Raw genomic sequence first — 15,021 nt, forward strand, 5'->3', positions numbered from 1 at the left:
GCGCTGCGGTTTTACGGTAAATGGATTATGTGTTTTTCAATGAAAAAAAATTTTTAATTGAAGCCAAAAACCCCCACTGGTGTATAGTTAGCCCACTCAAAAAGGGGCAAGGCACAGGTCCACCAACTCCTTATTTCCAACAGGCCTGTAGAACACCCAAGGTCACAAAGGCGGGAAAGGGGGTTGGCAAAGCAAAGGAGCCCTTTTAATTTTTTTGCTTCTGAGCCTGGCGCCCCATTGTCTTGCTGCTTGGGGCCCTATGCCGCGGAGTTTGGAGCCTGAAAACATTTGCAGCAGAGTCCAGACCCCTCTTGTCCCGGAGCCCTACATCCCTTTGGAAGCCTGAACTCTACTAACTATGTTCTGAAGAATCCTGTACAGACAAGATATAACAGTTGGTGTACATGTGGCTTACATTAGTTAACTGGTGTAGCTCTGCCTTAAAACGACTACAATAGCCACTTGTGCTGTCCCAAACAAAAGTTCAATCAGTCATTTTAACATGTGAGTTCTAAAGTTCAAATCTCAACTGATTGTATCTTATTAAATGAAATTTTCGCGACACTTTAATTTCGCGATATTTCTCCAAAAATCGCAAAATTAAAGTGACGTGAACAATAAGTGTCGTGAACATAACATGAAGCGAATATTAAGTGACTCGCATATGTCAGTAAACAATGTAAATGGATGTTGTCGTCAATTGACTCACTTATAGACATTGTGCCCTCCCTGGGTTTTTCGTTCATGTTGACGTTATTGTTCCTTTGATGAAGTCGTTTTATATAATTCAAAGGCATGTCAAAAAATACTGCCAAGAAAATGTAAATTGTGTCTCACTCAAAAACGCGAAATTAAAGTGATTCAAAATACAAAATTTTCGCAAAATCGCGAAATTTAAGTGTGGCACCTCAAAATTGTGAAATTAACATGTCGCGAAAAATTTCATGTAATAAGGTAATTTACACTACCGTGATAAAAAGGAACAAGTAATATGGATTGAAATCCACTTATCACAACCTAAGGAAGTGACCTTTTGAGACATCTGCTGAGAAAGTATCATTGTTGGCAGCCAATGAAATGTAGTCGTTGAGTTTTTAGCATCATGGTTCGCACGTTATTGAAGGGCCCAGTAACATGGCAACACAGTCACTAATGTTGGTGGTAGCCAGGTTAATGGTTTTCCCTATAAGTATAGTTTATATTAAGTTTTGAAATTTTGAGTAAGAGAGCTTTTGCTGTAGTTGGATAAAATAATAAGTTAGGTTAATCAAAGCCTAGTCCTCATAATCAGAGTCTTCATCGTCATCCATATCTCTTCGACTTCTAATGGATTTCTTCAGTATAGTTGTGGAACTTTTCTTGTTGGCCTGATCTGGCGGTGTACTCAAGTCCCCACTGTAATTGATTACACCACAACGTGCAATCCTCCATTCCATCATTTCTGTACTAAACTCATCATGACCGCCTAATTCATCAAATCCTATGATCCGATCTAAGAATTTCCCATCTTTAACAAGAAGAATGGTCGGTAGCACTCGAATTTTCAATCTTTCAACTAGGAAATGGCATTTTTCGGCGTCGACTTTGACGAATTTTGCTTCGATGTGCTTTGGTGCTAAGAGGGCCAGATGCTTGTCGACAATCTTGCAACGAAAAGTGCTGTCGCGAAAAAAATGGCACACGATTCTAGGACTGTCCTTTGTTTCTTTAAAGAACTCTTTCTCCCCTGGAATCTCGTTGTACTGGCCGTGCCCTTTATGAAGCCACTCCCGCTTTTGTTGTTCAGCTTTTTTCAGTTGCTCAAGTCGTTTGTCGCGAAGCTCTTCCATTTCGTCAGTCGTCATGCGATCGAGTTTGTCGAGCTCTGAATCAACCTGCTCCTCCATCATCTTCGTTGCTTGAAGCACGGTGCTTTGAATCTGTTGCTCGATGAATTCAGCCATTTTACACGCTAAAATCCGTTCAACAAACGAAGTAAGATCGAGATTTGGACAAAGTTTGGTTTTGTGTGGTTCAGTTTGAAAGTTCGTTTCCAGGCGCCAAAATTTATTCAGAGCTCTCCTGGGAACTAAAGCGCTCTCTAGGAATTGTGGGGCATTTCAAGATGGCGGATCATGCGAGGCTTTGAAGGTGGCACTCTCGTGTTTTGTGTCGCCCTGTAAGGACCCTAAAACCTTAATGGTTAATTTGTCTTCGATTATTGTTAAGTCCTTTACTCAAAGCACCTACTTCAGAAGTATGGAAGACGATAACGCAGGCAAACAGGAACAGGCAGAACAACAAACAATGTCAAAGCGACAAAGAAAACGACTAATGAAACATCAGCTATTCGTGGAGCAAAGAAAAATTAAAAGAAAAGAGAAGAAAGAGAGAAAGAAGGCGCAGAAAAGGAAATTACAGGAAGAAGGAGAGACAGAGGACGGGCAAGCAGCTACAAGCGGCGGTTCCTTTGCTGAAAAGTCGACATTTGAAAAGAAAATTAAATTAATGAGCTCTAAAGACGCTTCTCCTCTGCGTATTGCTATAGACCTGAGCTTCGACGATTTAATGAACGATCGTGATATTCATAAACTCTTGAAACAAATCCAACGAACGTATTCCATCAACAGACGAGCGAAGCACCCAGTTCAATTATTCCTCACAAGCTTTGGGGGCAGATCGAAGACAATACTAGAAGAGATCAAGTGTAACTATGGAAACTGGGACGTTCACATCAAGACAGAACCGTACAGCGATGTCTTCTCGCAAGAAGACGTAGTTTATTTGACCTCGGACTCACCCAATGTTTTAAGCGAAATTGACGAATCGAAGGCTTATATTATCGGTGGCCTTGTTGATCACAATCACCACAAAGGCCTGTGCTACGAGCTTGCTGTACAGCGGGGTATCAATCATGCACAGCTGCCAATCACAGAGTTTGTCAAGCTGAAGTCCAGGAAAGTGATAACTGTTAATCAGGTGTTTGAGATCCTTTTGCAATTTACAGAGACAAAAGACTGGAAAGAAGCTTTCTTCAACGTCCTCCCTGCTAGGAAAATGGAAGAAGATTCTGAAAGTAAAGAAGCCGACAATGAAACGAAAGATGGTGCAGAGAATGGTAGCTCCTCTGAGGTAGAGAGCAAGGAATCTGATGAAGGAAATGACGATCAGGTTAAGCCTGAGTGAAAGTCAAAACGTGGGCATCACTACTGTGAACTTGAAAACAAATGTAACTCTCGAATATGAATAAAATACTAATAAAAGAAACCCATCTAATCCAAGACCATCGTATTGTACTGTAGGTATTTACACGAAGCAGATTTTTTACTAAACATTTCTCCTTACTCTCGAATCGTTGAGATCAAATGGTATGATAAAGTCTTCTACATGGCACCCGTTATTTAGTCCTCATGCAATGCTATTCTTGATTCTCTTGCATGTACGAAGCTTTCACGCTTCTCCTCAGCGTTAGGTAACGACAGTGGTTAGGTGACGCCAGTTTGAGGGTCCTGACGGGGGTGGGGTTAAAATTCCATTTCCCAACCTATTGTTTCCCCAACCCAGTCCCATGGCCATTGTTGTGTTCTGCTGCAATTATGCCAAATTCGCTTTTTTCATGATCCCATAATACATCTTGTTTACCCCCCAAAATTTTTGCATAAGCATTGTTTTCAATTTCTCTTGGGACGATTGTACGTCATTGTAAATCCCAAGAGAAATTGAAAACAATGCTTATGCAAAAATTTTGGGGGGTAGACAAGATGTATTATGGGAACGGTGAAAACAGCGAATGGCATAATGCCAAGCAGAACATATTGCTATCGAAGGAGGGAATGGAATGTATAAAAAAATAGAAAGATGTAACAATTGAAGTCTGTAACAATAGATAGCAGATACTTTTCTATTTGTAGACTTAGTAAAAAGGTATATCTATCATTTAAATTTGCTATCTTAACAATCAACTAGTCTACATCATAAAAATAAACAAAAATAAAAAAAAATCTCGGTTTCTGATATAAAAAAAGTGCGTGTAAATACAAAATTTGTAACAAAAGAGCGTAACAATGGGGAGCCCAGGCTCCTGCTAAGAGCTCTCTGTCCCGCTATATTAGTACGTGTGTGTACGACGGGTTTCAGCTGCTTTCAGAGTTGTGGCTCGTGACGTACGCAGTGGTCGCTAACGACGACGAATACGCGATCAGCCTTTTTTTCCGTGGAGTGAAAAAAAATAAACCCTCGCCGCCCGTTAGCTAACGTGAAATAAAAAATAACCAAAGATCCCATCCTGTATACGTCCGAGTGAAAGCATAACGAGCTATTGACAGAAAAAAATATTAGATTGTTTTCAGTTTGCATGTTTGCTATTTATACGCGCTGAAACAGACCTTATTGGGGTCCTTATTGTGGTTTGTGACGTACGCAACGGTAGCTGGCATGTTGCTTTGCATGCACAAGGGTTACGACTTTTCAGACTTTTAAAGGTTTCAAATGTCATAATAACTTGCGTGACGAATTATCTTGGTGTAAGCCGAAAATTAAAAACCGAAGACAGTTATCAATGTTGATACGATATGCCAGCAGAACACACGGACCCATTAGGGCCCTATTTTTTTTTGTTTGTGATTCCCAGTCCCTTTCCAGTGACCAAATCTCATTTTCCCAGTGAAAATTTGTCCAAATCCCAGTTCCCATTTTACCCTGGGCTCGATTTCCAGCCGCTTTTCGGGAAAATGAGCCCGCGCAGACCGGACTCGAGGAGGCGGCGGAAATCGAGCCTAATTTTACCCCTTCGGGACCATTTAAGTTTGACTTAAATGTGGTTATGGGCTACATTTGGTAGACGTCATTTTGGCTTGATACAGTCATTGAGGAAGATTATGCGCCGAAAGGGGGCTACTTGATTGTCCCCGTAGGAGCAGTTATTTAGGTCGTCACACTACGCTGTTACATTCTGGTAAACCTAAATTGTTAAATATCAATACAAGGCTAGACTAGGAGGGGTGTGCTTAAAGTAGGAGGATGTACGAGGTTTCGATGAATTCGCATTTGGAATTGCTACAATGAGCTCCAAAAGTGTTGCGACACTCGGCTATTTTTGAGTACCTCGAACAAATTTCACCCCTCACCTCTTTGATATACCTTATTATAGGAAATTAACGCGTCATCGAAACTTAACGCGAATTTCGCGTTAATTTAAGTCGCGTTAATTATTTTGGCCCCAATTTCTCGTTCTTGACTCAAAGGAAAAACCATTATTTTATCAGGGTGGTCTTCTACCACTTTCACTGATACTGCGAAGAACGCTCGAAGTGGGAAAAATACCATGAACATTGTTTGCGTTTAAGATTATACGCCTACAAGTGTTGAAATAAACTTGTTCCAGTTGTGTACGTCGCGTTAATTTCCTTCATTTTGAAGTATTACCCTCTCTTTCGCGTTAATTTTCTTTATTGGGAAGTAATTTTTCCTTCAATTCGCGTTAATTTCCAATACGTTAATTTCCTATAATAACGTAAACCCCTTTGCTATCTGCAAGACTTGCTTCGTTTGCGTACATCATTGGAAAGGTGGAGGGGAGACGGTTGATAATTTACATCGGATTTGAAGTGGAAAATGGAAATATTAAAATAAGCACTCATTTTAACGGACTGTCTCAACAACTGTTAACGCCCATTGTAGAGAGAGACCTTCCAAAACGTGCCAGAAAATTTCACACTGAAGTCAAATGTTGGTCATAATAGTCATCGACGTTTAATTTCTCGTCAAAATATAAATACAAAGGCAAGCAGTTAGGTTCTGACTATATTGGAAGTCATCATCGATGAAAATTGTCTATAAAGAATACAATTAACGTATACGAACTGTATTAAGATTTCTATGTTCATCAAGACTTGGGGGGGGGGGGGGGACTTCGAAGCAGCATGATTTTTACTATTCACAGGTCAGCTCAGTAACTAGCAACTTTAATACGATTTCTGCTATTTTTAAATATTTTTTACTATTTTCCTCAGTCCAAATAGTTTTAAAATAATCTCGCTACTCCGTTTGGCCACGAAGAATGCGAACCATCTTTACACCTATCGACCATTTACAATACAATAATCAGCACAACCTATCTACCTAAAAAAAAGACATTGAACATATTTTGTAGTCTGTCAGCTTTAGCGACTGTTTGTCACCGTATTCTTAGCTGTTTTCATTTGTGTTTATAATCTTAAAAATGTTCTGTATCTTAACTGGAGAACACATTTACGTAAGTCTGTTCGTTTACGGTACAAAATTATCGATCAGTTATCCAATCATCTGATAATCCATCGCCTTGATCCGTATTAAAAGCAGCGATTCTTGTGGTAAATAACTTTATTGGACGTGCTGAAGCCTAAGAAGTGGTTGATGTTTCATTCACTATTCACTTCCAGTTTTCGCACCCTCTCTCTTTCTACTTCTGTTACTCTATGTTCACTTCCGCTGGTCTTTCACCACCGTTCACTTCCGGTTGTTTCTCGCTGTTAATCTTCAAACCTTGAAGTTATTAGTCGTAAGACTGTTGGTTAACGCGGTGACAGAGTGCGGCCCCAACAAACCGATTCGCTGTTTTTGCTTGCGCTGTTCTGTCATCTGCAGAAGAAAGCAACAAAAAATCTTTAAGCCAAAAGCTTGGAGAAACTGTATTGAAATTGACCGACTTAATCTTTGATTTGTGTTTAAAAGAGTAAAAAAGCACCTACGTATGGTTTTGTGTGAAGAAGTTCACCATGAAGATGTTAGGCGGTTTAGCGTTCTACAGGAGCGAGATATTAACTATGTTTTACAATGGTCCCAGCTAAATGTAAACTCGGAACTGCATGACAACGTGGCAGAGGGAAAGAAGGAAAGAAGGAAGGAAGGGAAGAGGAAGGAAAGAGGAAGGAAGATGGAAGAATCTACGGCATAGAGTTTGCTTCCTCCGTTTTTTCTCGAGGAGAATCGTCCGGTACACCGAGTAGGTAGTTATGCCATCTTGATAGAGCTCGCTCGCTCAGTGTAATTTATGAGCATTACCTGTTCCTTGAGTTCTGCGAGTTGTTGTGACAAAGTGAACACCAGTCTTGTCGTGCTTTCTAGTTTCTCCTGAAGACTTCTCATTTCATTTTGCTCGCTTTCACCTTCGTCTATCGCCAGACTCATAGCACGCATGCGTGGAAACCACTCCAGGTCGTGTTCCTAAAAAGATGCGAACCCGAGTGAAATCTGTGCGCAAGTCAACTACCTACCATTACCAATTCTGACTACACTAACACGAGACATTCAATGTGAAGAGTTTATTGAGGATGCGTCAGTCAGTCATCTGATGCAAAATGTATCCTGATACAGTCATCTGATACAAAATGTATCCTGATTACAATCTTGAATCTAGCAAAAAACAACAGTTCTTTCTAAGAGTATTTTAAAAGTTGTGTGCTACGCCAGATACGAAAAACCACTAAAAACCACCCTTTAGAAGTGGCCAAAAAATAAGTGGAAACGTATTCCTCATCTTATGCAGCAGCACGATACCCCGAGAGAAAGGGTACTAAATAATCTAGAGCATTTTTCAATAGACTAGTTACAAAAGCTGAACAAACAACACTTTAAAGAAAAAAGAAAAGCAAGCGAAGACGAGGACTGACGACGTAGAATGACCTAAATCTCCCGCCAAAACCTATATATACCTAGGCATCCCATAACAACCCGCGAACCTCTCAACCGTGCCGTCAGAATAGTAATTTCTGTCTAATTCATTCATTCAAACGTCAGAAATTACATTATACGGTAGACGAGTTTGATATTTAGAAATAATCACATTCCCACAACTGTAAGATAGTAAGCAATGATGTGCTATCGCTAAAGCCCTTTCAGTAGAGACTATGGGAGACGAGGTGGCCTAATGGTTAGCGCGCTGGACTCCGGATAAAACAGTCCGGGTTCGAGCCCTGGCCAGGGTCACTGTGTTGTGTTCTTGGGCAAGATACTTTACTCTTATAGTGCCTCTCTTCACCTGTGGGTACTGGCGAATTGATGCGCTGGGGGGAGGGGGGTAACCCTGCGATGGACAAGCATCCCATCCAGGGGGAGTAAAAATATTCCTAGCCACTTAATGCTTCAGAAACCGGGATATGCTCCGGCAGTATGGGCCACTTGGCTCGACGCAGACTTAACCTTTTTACCTTTAGAGCCTAACAGTTCCCACCCACCATTTTTATAAGATTGCCCCAACAATTCAACAGTACCCATTAAGATGTACTGCTAAAGTAACGTGTCTTGCCCAAGAAGGCGACACATTGAATGTCCCCGGATAAGGCCCGAACCCGGACCGCTCGATCTGGAGTTCAAAGGCCTACTCTGGGACCCCAAATCACCCAAAGTCGCCCAAAATCGCCCAAGGTCGCCCAAAGTCGCTCTAAGTATAGATATTTTCTGTAACAATGCTTTATGGTGTACCATGATGATTCCCATGTACATGTATACCACAACTGTACTAAAAGGTCAACTAAAATTTTCTAAAGTCGCTCAAAATCGCCCAAAGTCGCCTAAAGTCGCCCAAAATCGCCTTAAATCGCCCGTAATTTTGGCCAAAATTAGCTAAAATCGCCTTAAGTCGCCCAAAGTTACTTTGACTTTGGGTCCCAGAGTAGGCCCAGTTCAAGTTAGTGGTTGCGTATAATAAAATTGAATTACAGTACACTGGAACGGGTTTTGGCCTGTTGGCTAGTTGTCCTTTAGCTTGAAAATACAGCCGCCTCTTATCGCTCAGAAACCACCGCGGCTAGAGACGCCATCAAACTCGACGCCACGCTTCCCACCCCTCTCCCCGTCAGGAAACATCTCCATTTAATAACGTACCTTAACCATTTGGCTGACGTAACTCTCGGGTCCAGTAAACTCGGTCGTGTCCTTGACCTTGAGTAGGACAATGAAGTACAAGTAGTGCCACATGTTGTGTTCTGAGTTGATGTGTTCGTCAAATGACACCACTTTATTGTCAAATGCTGACCGGTCAAGACCTGAGAATGAAATACAGACAAAACTGTAAAAGTAGTTACTTCTATGAAGCGGACGCAATCACTTTTGGCAAAGTCATTAGAAGTACATTCTATGGTTTGACATATATTCACCGTTCAATTCAAAATCAGTAATGAAATTTTGAGCTTGACGAAGAAAAAAAACTTTTTCGGTACACCATCTGCATAGGAGGAGTTCGATGGGTGAACCTGTATGAGGCGGTCACATGCCCGTTCCCGACCAGGGACCTCAGACGGTTTTGTTACGGTTTTGGAAGCGAAAACCATGCAGCCCGTGCTTTGCGCGCCAAAACAAGCAACCGGTGTCCAGCGCGGGAAATCAGGCAATCGGTGCCATGCGCGGGAAATCAGACAAACGGTGCCAAGCGCGGGAAAACATGCGGGAAAACATGCAACCGGTGTTAAGCGCGGGGAAAACATGCAGCCGGTGTCAAGCGCGGGAAAACAGACAACCGATGTCAAGCCCGAGAAAATGCGCGTAAGCCAGCCGAGTCACAATTTTGCTTCTGATTGGTTAAAAAATCTTGCACGTTTGCTGATTGGTTCGAGCAAGACGCCCGGAATTTGCACCACTTACAGAGCTTAGCAAATACAAAGCGAACGCAGACTCAAAACAACTTGATACTCAACTAAAATGAGGTCTGTTTACCTACCACAAATAAAACACGTATTCTTGAGCACCTCCTCCTTGTTCTGTTTCTCGCTCCTCAGATCAGCGAACGTGTCGATAATGACACCAAATATGAGATTAAGGACAATAATGATGACTACGAAGAAGAACAGCAAGTCGTATATGACGCGACCCACAAACATGTTCTCTTTCATGGAGGGCCGTCTGAGGACGTCCCCGATGCCGCCTCCATTTCTGAGCCCCTGATTCAGAGTGGTGACTATGCACATAATCAGGGTATCACAGGCGCGCTCCTTCACGCTCTCTTCTGCTTCTGAGCTTGTTTTGGTAAGTGAGAAGGAACTTTCGCCGCAGTCCTTGTCAAGATCGCATGTATTCGGTGGAGTGGATGCTGAAAGGGAAGATCCCAGGAATAAGTTCACGCGAAGGAAAAGGAAGAATAAAACGCCAAATGTTAGAAGTGGAGATCTTGTCGATCAAAGCCGCGGAAAAATGAGCGCGATTTTTCGATTTTACAAATGACGCAATTAATTAACCTAGACGAACACAGAAAGACAGCCAATTTCGAGGATTAGGGACAAAACAAGAACATTTTTTACAGTTTAACCTTCCATCGAGCACCTATGGGACCAAAAAAAGTTTCAATTTAAAGGTGTCCGCTTCTGCGATGTTAAAAACGGCCATGACTCAGTGCTTACGGGAGGTGTCCGTTACCAAAGGTTCAACTGTTTATTTCACATATTTGTTCCTTGAGACCTTAGAACCTCTGCTAACGAACGCCTTCTGTCTAACCCTCACCCGTAATCCTCTTTCGCGTTTTGCGTTTGACCCGGCCTTTAGGGTTTAGCTGTTAGCCTGTTGTTTTCTAACTACAGAGTAGTTTTCAATGAAGTGTCGTAAACACCAAAACAAAGTGATCACTCTTGACAATCACAAAGGACACAGACAATCCACTGATCCAATCAGAACTCGAAGCAAATACAGGACGTAGCCGGTGCGAAGCGCGGGAAAACGTGTGTGAGCGAGTCACGATTGGTTTGGTTTAACTTCTGATTGGTTGATAAAGTGGCGGGAGTTTTTAAACCAATCAATAAGCGTAGTGATTCAAAACCAAAGCAAATGCGAATTACTTTTTACATTCAAGTGAAAACCGCTCTAAAACGACGTTAGTCAGTCAGTCAGTCAGGTTAGAATCTCGACTCACCAGAGCTGAGTGACTGCGTTGGATCAGTTTCGACCAAGAAGTCGTCTTTGAGGAAAAGAAACCCAATAATAGAGAACATGTACACAAGTATAAGAGCCAAGACGGCCGTCAAGATGATTGACCGGCCATTACGGGTGACGCTTTTAATCACGTTCAAAAGCGTGTCCTCACGGAAGATCACATCTAAGAGCTGAAAAAGAATGTGGCACAATTAGAGCAGAAAAACACAACTATATAAGTCAAGCGGGGCCCAGGTGGCAATCTCAGGCACTTGCGTCCAGACTGGGCCCAGTGGTTCAAGGGGTGGATAACGATAAATCACTATCCAGTGGATAGGTGTTGAAAAAACAAACTACGCTATCCACTGGATAACAATTTTTCCGGTGGATAGCATTATCCACCCTTTAAATATTGGGCCTTGAGGCCCATTTCTCGAAAGCCCCGGAAACTTTTCGGGCATACAAAGCCATCTTTAGTTATCTGTATCTAAAAAACAGAGAAGTGTGTAGGCCTAAAACTGTATGAAAGGAAACTCCGTTCTTATTAAAAATAGAGTATGGGAATAAAACAGCTCTGTATAATCATAGGGTTTGAGATTTCGCTACGGTTTTCCGGGAGCGAAAACTTTTCGAAATCGTCGAGAAATGGGGCCTTGGTGTATAGCTTTCCAATGAACAGAGAAAAAATAACAACTATTACAAGTTTAACGTCATGTATGGAAAATGTATCCTTTCATACATTTCCTTCACTTCGCGATCAGAATTTTGTTTCCCATAAACTAGCTAGGTGAATTCGTTATAAAAAGTAAAGAGAAGATAGAATTTAGTGAATAAGACCACTCACCAATATGCTGTAGAAGAACGTGTGCACAGTTAATCCGAGAAAGCCGAACGTGAAATACATGAGGTGAAGAACAAGGTTTCTGTCCGCGAGAAGTCGGCGTACATTGTGATCAAACGTGCCTCGGTTACCAACATAACTCACTATGAATATTGCTTTGAGAATAACCTGAAAAATAAAAGTATTTGTGAGCTCTGATTCTAGAAAAATGCCACTGGCATTACTTAAAGCAAAGCACACTGGATCCCACTAAGGGCCTGTTTATATGGAGGAGAGTCGTCCCTGGTAGGAGGGCTTCCCCTTCATACCGAGCCACCCCGGGCGAGAGAGCTTTTCATACATTTCTTTATAAATATTAGCGAAATTGCAAAGTTGGCTGGGGGGTAGGGTAATGATGGGTGGAGGGTAACTGGCCATGAAGGCAGGGCGACCCCTGGGGACGAGTTTTATGTAAACACTTTTGCTATTTCCACACGCTTACCAGGGACAAATCCAATCTCGTACCTCGAGTCTTCGTTCTTTACTGCGCAAGCTTGATGAAACGAGCGACTCTCGAAAGTTCCGTTGCAGTATCGATTTTGATTGGTTTCGAAAACAACAATACAAATGGCCGGAAGTAAAACACCAAGGAGCCCGTTGAGGCTTTTTTTAAGGCTAGGCATGCGCAATTCAACCGGAGGTCCGATATTTTCGGACTTTCAAACAGAACTTTCCAAGGTCGCTCGTTTCCCGACCACTGGTCAAGAAGAACGAAGACTCTGGATACGAGGTTGAGACAAGTCTGGACAAACAGAGCATGCGTAAAACCGAAACGGTCAACGGGAAACGTTGCGTGAGGTTTTCGTCATTTATCTCGCTGGACGAGGACATTCCCTCTGATTGGTTGCATTCGACCAATCACAACGCTCCCAGACACCGCATCGTCGAGCCAATGAGAACTCGTAGAAAATCTGCGTTTAACTCCTTCGTTGTTAACAAATTAACAATGCAAGTTATTTAAGCATGGCTAACAGTTGTTTTTGCTTCTATTCTTACATTTGCTAATCCTAATATTCTAAGAGTGGGTTCCAATCCAACAGAGAATATAAGTCTCAAGATAGTTGAGCCCACGAACGTCCTGATCCCAGACGGGCGAGGAAAAGTGATAATAATGGAAAATGACACCAGCATGGCCAGCCACACCAGGACAGAGAGGCGACCATCAAGTTCTGCAAGGAAAGACAAATAGTAAAATAAATGTGAATTATCATACAGCAAATGGTATTTGTTTACTGTACATAATGTTCAATGAAGTCTTTTTATCGAGCTTTATAGTCTGTTGGGCCTCAACGAACTTCCCAAATGATCGAGATACAAGTTTATCACGGGTTACAGCCAACAAAAACAAGCAAACATCTAATCCGAAAGGCATAGGCCTTGACTAAAAGCAGAAAAAAAAAGATTAAAAAAAAAAACGACCAAAAAACGCTCTATGTGGCCCTTGACTAAAATTGAAAACCTCATAAGACTTTTGAAGGTAATTTTCTTGTGCCACGAAGTGTCAAGTTGAGTCAGTGACAAAATTAGACATGAAAGTAGCGCAACAAATGTCACGCAATTCATCGTGACACCTACCACCTGGTCCGTCTGAAAACGGATAAAAGAACGCCACAAGTAAGTTGATCAGCACTGCAAAGTTGATGGAAATCTGTTCCCATAACGTCATTCGGCTGCTTACTCCGAATAAGAATCGGCTCTCTGAAACGAAAAATACAGAGGTTATTTATACTACAATCTAAACAACTTGGAGATTGAAATAAAAAATTCAGTTGTCACAAGGGTTATAACTAACTCTTGGACAGGAGTCAAACCCATGACCTTCGACACACCGACCGAACGTTCTACCCCTGAAGGAAACTCGTGATGAGCTAGTTTATTTACAGACACATATGTTCATATGTGGCACGCGTCTTGCAAGCTGTTAGGTCAACCGCCTGGGCGAAGGGGCTTTTTTTTCAAATCATAAATCAGCTAGTGGCACACAGAAATAGACGTTGGACATGCAAGTTTACTTTAAATTGCGTTTATTCTATTCAGAAATTGTTTTCTGTCAACATCGTGTAGAGGGGTGCTTTTCAGAGAGGGGAGGAGTAAAGGGTGTCAACTTAGCAGCAGAAGAAAGAAACTTTTCCCGATTTCTCTATTTTCTAGAACTTGTTACCTCGAAGTTTTTTCTGCCATTGCATCTCCCTGAAAAGCTCCTCCGTTCTGTCAAAGAAATCTGAAATCTGAAATTAACGAATAAAACAAATTAGAATTAACGCTGCAAGCCGAAATGAAAACATAAAAAGAAAATCGTGAAGTTATCATTTACCTTGCTGTTTTGGTCATCTCTCTCGCAAGTCTGATAAGCATCAACTTTGCTTTCAGGAGTCAAAAACTCACAAATGTTCGGTACTGGAAATACAATTTGTTCCATTGTGCGATCTCGACGAACAATCTGAAAAGAACACCGGGGATTGTACAATCAGTCGCGAAAGTAAAGCCCATGGTAGGTATGGACTTATGTTCCTCTAAATGCACATTAGTGGTTATTTCATGTAAATTGGTTTTCCAGCGTGAGGGTCGTACAGGGGTATTTGTCGTGATGCGTGATTAGCTGACTTCATTTTCCGTGAAACGCCAATTAAATAAATTATTCTTTGTGACCCGTGATCCAAAGGTTTTTCGTGACCCGTGAAGAACTTCAATTAATAACCGATATTCGTGATTTCACCACTTTATTCCATGTGATTTTGAGTCGCGAGACCTCCGGAAGATTTATAAAGACTGAAAACACCAAATGACCTCCCTACAATTCAGTATTGCAAAGTCCTGTAAGACAGCAGCAACTAGCACGAATAATAAATGAACGCAATATGCAGCCTCCACTCCACCACTTATTTTCGTGATTCGGGAAAACGAAAATTTAATCTCTGTGATCCGTTATTCATTAGTTTTTCTACCCGGGAACCGTACCAGAGAGCACCCCCCCCCCCCCTCACCACACGACCTCCCAGCGTAGTAAACCACTTTTACGTTCCTTACCTCAATTTGTGCTGTGTGTTTAGCGTAGTGTTCCAGAGCGCTGTCGCCTCTGACCTCCTCTGAGTCTGGTGGCGGACTGGGTTTGAGTAAACTCGCCATTTCCTTGTTGTGATGTGAAAGCTACAGAGCAAACAGTGATGGAACTTCTAGCAATCATTTCAATACCAAACTTAAGTTGGCAGCTAATAGTAGTTTTACTTTATAGAACTGTACTCGATATGTGACAGGAACCCATAAGGAAATGAGGATGGCTAACGAGC

General features: G+C 41.8%; 3 protein-coding genes across 4 annotated transcripts in view; 1 reads left to right on the forward strand and 2 right to left on the reverse strand.

Annotated features, from left to right (window-relative positions):
* Nucleotides 1-956: 956 nt before the first annotated feature.
* LOC144653406 (thioredoxin domain-containing protein 9-like) lies at nt 957-2,026 on the reverse strand. Its single transcript, XM_078513392.1, has one exon. It carries the CDS (start codon nt 1,941-1,943, stop codon nt 1,275-1,277), a length of 669 nt encoding a protein of 222 aa, XP_078369518.1. The 5' UTR covers nt 1,944-2,026; the 3' UTR covers nt 957-1,274.
* A 66-nt stretch (nt 2,027-2,092) lies between these two features.
* Nucleotides 2,093-3,246, forward strand: LOC144654674 (tRNA methyltransferase 10 homolog A-like). The gene has a single exon (XM_078514875.1). It carries the CDS (start codon nt 2,179-2,181, stop codon nt 3,163-3,165), a length of 987 nt encoding a protein of 328 aa, XP_078371001.1. The 5' UTR covers nt 2,093-2,178; the 3' UTR covers nt 3,166-3,246.
* A 2,459-nt stretch (nt 3,247-5,705) lies between these two features.
* Nucleotides 5,706-15,021, reverse strand: part of LOC144653412 (inositol 1,4,5-trisphosphate receptor-like) — a 54,729-nt gene continuing 45,413 nt past the window's right edge. For both annotated transcript variants that reach the window (XM_078513401.1, XM_078513400.1), the window contains 11 exons: nt 14,762-14,881; nt 14,049-14,174; nt 13,896-13,962; nt 13,310-13,432; nt 12,731-12,903; nt 11,699-11,863; nt 10,856-11,045; nt 9,674-10,042; nt 8,842-9,002; nt 7,021-7,182; nt 5,706-6,597 (listed from right to left, as the gene is read on the reverse strand). In XM_078513401.1, the coding sequence (XP_078369527.1) occupies nt 6,496-6,597; nt 7,021-7,182; nt 8,842-9,002; nt 9,674-10,042; nt 10,856-11,045; nt 11,699-11,863; nt 12,731-12,903; nt 13,310-13,432; nt 13,896-13,962; nt 14,049-14,174; nt 14,762-14,881 (1,758 nt within the window). In that variant the 3' untranslated portion in view covers nt 5,706-6,495. The remainder of the gene's footprint in view (nt 6,598-7,020; nt 7,183-8,841; nt 9,003-9,673; nt 10,043-10,855; nt 11,046-11,698; nt 11,864-12,730; nt 12,904-13,309; nt 13,433-13,895; nt 13,963-14,048; nt 14,175-14,761; nt 14,882-15,021) is intronic.

This window comes from Oculina patagonica, chromosome 5 (assembly GCF_052425735.1).
Source record: "Oculina patagonica isolate OP01 chromosome 5, crgOcupat, whole genome shotgun sequence".
Taxonomy (NCBI): Eukaryota; Metazoa; Cnidaria; class Anthozoa; order Scleractinia; family Oculinidae; genus Oculina; species Oculina patagonica.

What these genes read in the sequence shown, in the direction of transcription:
- LOC144654674 (XM_078514875.1), top strand. Translation starts at nt 2,179, where the DNA reads ATGGTTAATTTGTCTTCGATTATTGTTAAGTCCTTTACTCAAAGCACC.
- LOC144653406 (XM_078513392.1), bottom strand. Translation starts at nt 1,943, where the DNA reads ATGGCTGAATTCATCGAGCAACAGATTCAAAGCACCGTGCTTCAAGCA.